Genomic DNA, 689 nt, shown 5'->3' on the forward strand with positions numbered 1-689 from the left:
GGTTTGGAATGACATGAGGGTGAGTACTTAATGACAGAATTTTCAATTTTGGGCGAACTAACACTTTAATACTGACCAAAATAACCATGAAAGAAATTGTCATAATCAAGCAAATCCTTCTATATATTATACCTTTTGTTCACCCCTCAGGTGATGATGATGAAGAGGAGAGCGGGGAAGAGCGCTTGCCCTCATGCTTTGATTACATCATGCACTTCCTGACAGTTTTCTGGAAAGTTCTGTTTGCCTTCGTTCCACCTACGGAGTACTGGAACGGCTGGGCCTGCTTCATTGTCTCCATCACGCTCATCGGTGCCCTGACCGCTGTTACTGGAGATTTGGCCTCTCACTTTGGTTGTACAGTAGGCCTGAAGGACTCTGTCACAGCTGTGGTGTTTGTGGCCTTGGGCACATCTGTGCCTGGTGAGTGTTTATTTGTGTATCAGATGCCATTGCATGTACTGTAGCTAATTAGTAAAGGATAATGTAGTCATCCGGTCATTATGAAAAAATAAACCCTGAATGCCACAATTAACCAATTAGAATCAAGTATTCTATCAAATATTGATGTATTACATACTGTACTGTTGAAATGCAGCCGCTGCTTTCAACATGTTTTCTAATTTATCGTTCCATAATGTCAGCTTTCGTGTGGATGTGTGAATGTTGTAGCTTACTTAGACTGTTTA

General features: G+C 41.4%; 1 protein-coding gene across 1 annotated transcript in view; it reads left to right on the plus strand.

Annotated features, from left to right (window-relative positions):
- Positions 1–150: 150 nt before the first annotated feature.
- The window catches only part of LOC107580076 (sodium/calcium exchanger 1-like), a gene marked incomplete at its 5' end in the record, with an annotated part of 2,642 nt that continues 2,103 nt past the window's right edge, over positions 151–689 (plus strand). The window contains one exon of the mRNA XM_016265822.1: positions 151–423. Coding sequence (XP_016121308.1) covers positions 151–423 — 273 coding nt within the window. The remainder of the gene's footprint in view (positions 424–689) is intronic.

This window comes from Sinocyclocheilus grahami, unplaced genomic scaffold (assembly GCF_001515645.1).
Source record: "Sinocyclocheilus grahami isolate Dianchi unplaced genomic scaffold, SAMN03320097.WGS_v1.1 scaffold24308.1, whole genome shotgun sequence".
In the NCBI taxonomy this organism is placed as follows: Eukaryota; Metazoa; Chordata; class Actinopteri; order Cypriniformes; family Cyprinidae; genus Sinocyclocheilus; species Sinocyclocheilus grahami.